At 50.7% G+C, this 1607-nt stretch overlaps 1 protein-coding gene across 1 annotated transcript; it reads left to right on the plus strand.

Moving 5' to 3' along the window:
- Positions 1 to 399: 399 nt before the first annotated feature.
- Positions 400 to 1125, plus strand: LOC129781803 (histone H1B, sperm-like; the record flags this gene model as incomplete). The annotated part of the gene is made up of 2 exons (XM_055789370.1): positions 400 to 779; positions 838 to 1125. Coding segments are annotated over 2 exons (668 nt in total), but the record flags the coding sequence as incomplete, so codon positions are not given.
- Between the last annotated feature and the right edge of the window lie 482 nt (positions 1126 to 1607).

The following is a 1607-nucleotide window of genomic DNA, read 5'->3' on the forward strand; positions in this document are numbered from 1 at the left end:
CGGATTGCACCCGGTGTGAGACGGCACAGTGCTGTTCGGGGATCGAATTTCGTCCCTTTATTGGTCTGCGCTGGACATCGATGCGTCCCATTGTGACCGGGGACTATCACAGATAGATAGAGTATGTGGCTTTGTGCCACTAGAGGCCACCAGAGGGGACGAAATGGCCTCTAGAAAAGTTGGCGCTCCGAAACAGTACCTAGCATAGTGCGAGCACAAAACGAGCACGTCACCCCGACCGCATCCCTAACACAGCCGCCGAAAGTGGACCTTCAGCGGGGTAGCAATTTTTGGAAATTACAAACTCCGCTCTTTAATACAGCTCGCTCGCCACGCACGCACGCAGTATTAGGAGAAGACACAGACCGTAACGGTACGGAACGAAACAAAACAAAACAGGGAAAAGCGCTGAAAAAGCAGCAGAGGAAGCAGAGAGATGTCGGACAATAACGCAGCTACCGAGGCAGTCGGCGGAGAGCCCGTTGGCGGCACCAGCCGTGGGCAGTGAGAAATCGCCGAAAAAGGCAGGCGGCAAATCAGCGGCGGCAGCAGCAGCAGCGAAGAAGCCGAAAAAGCCCGCCAACCATCCACCGGTTAACGAGATGATAGTGGCCGCCATCAGGACGCTGAAGGAGCGCAACGGTTCATCGCTGCAGGCCATCAAGAAATACCTGGCCGGCAACTACAAGGCGGATGTGGCGAAGCTAACTCCGTTCATCAAGAAAGCGCTGAAGAAACGGTGTCGTCAAGGGCCTGTTTGTGCAAACGAAGGGCAACTGGTGCGTCGGGCTCGTTCAAGATCCCCCAAAGGCCAAAAAGGAGTTCACCGGGGAGAAGAAGAGTGGCTCGTCGGCTAAGAAAGCACCAGCAGCAGCGAAAAAGGGTACCGCTTCCGGGGATAAGAAATCCAAGAAGGCAGCCGCCGAGAAGAAGCCGAAAAAGGCTACCGCTGCTGCTGGCAAGAAGAAAGCTGCCGCTGCTGACCGGGGGAGAAAAATACAGCAACCCGCAGCCAAAAAACCGAAAGCTGCTGCTGCTGCTGCTGCTGTGAAGAAGGTGGTGGCCAGCGAGAAGAAAACCAAGGAGCAGCGAGTGCCAAGGCTGCCAAGAAGACCGGCAGTGTGAAGAAAGCTGCTGCTACCGGCCCCGAAGCAAAAGCCAACGAAACCCTCGAAAACCGGCCGCACAGAAACCGAAAACGCCAAAGCCAAAGAAAGCAGCAGCAGCTCCGAAAAAAGCTACCGCTGCCAAAAAGTGAACAACGTAGCCAGTAGTAGTGGTCCGACTAAAAACAACAGCACAACACGAGAAATCAAATTCAGTCCTTTTCAGGACTATCAATATTGTTTTAAAGCAAAAGAGTTTATTTTATTGTTTTCCACTTATCATAGAATATTGTGTAAAACTACAATCAAATATTGTTGTTTACTTTCGCATTTTCCTTCGACCAGGTGCAAACCGTCATATCCACGGGCTAGAGATGTCTAAATTTTTCGTTTACTCGATTATGGATCAATCATCGTTGGGGGCATTTTACAATAATCGATTCATTCGGAATATATATATATTTTTTTTGTTTTCTTTCGATAACAGGAGTAGGTTTGTTA

Source organism: Toxorhynchites rutilus, unplaced genomic scaffold (genome assembly GCF_029784135.1).
Source record: "Toxorhynchites rutilus septentrionalis strain SRP unplaced genomic scaffold, ASM2978413v1 HiC_scaffold_211, whole genome shotgun sequence".
NCBI classification, from domain to species: domain Eukaryota; kingdom Metazoa; phylum Arthropoda; class Insecta; order Diptera; family Culicidae; genus Toxorhynchites; species Toxorhynchites rutilus.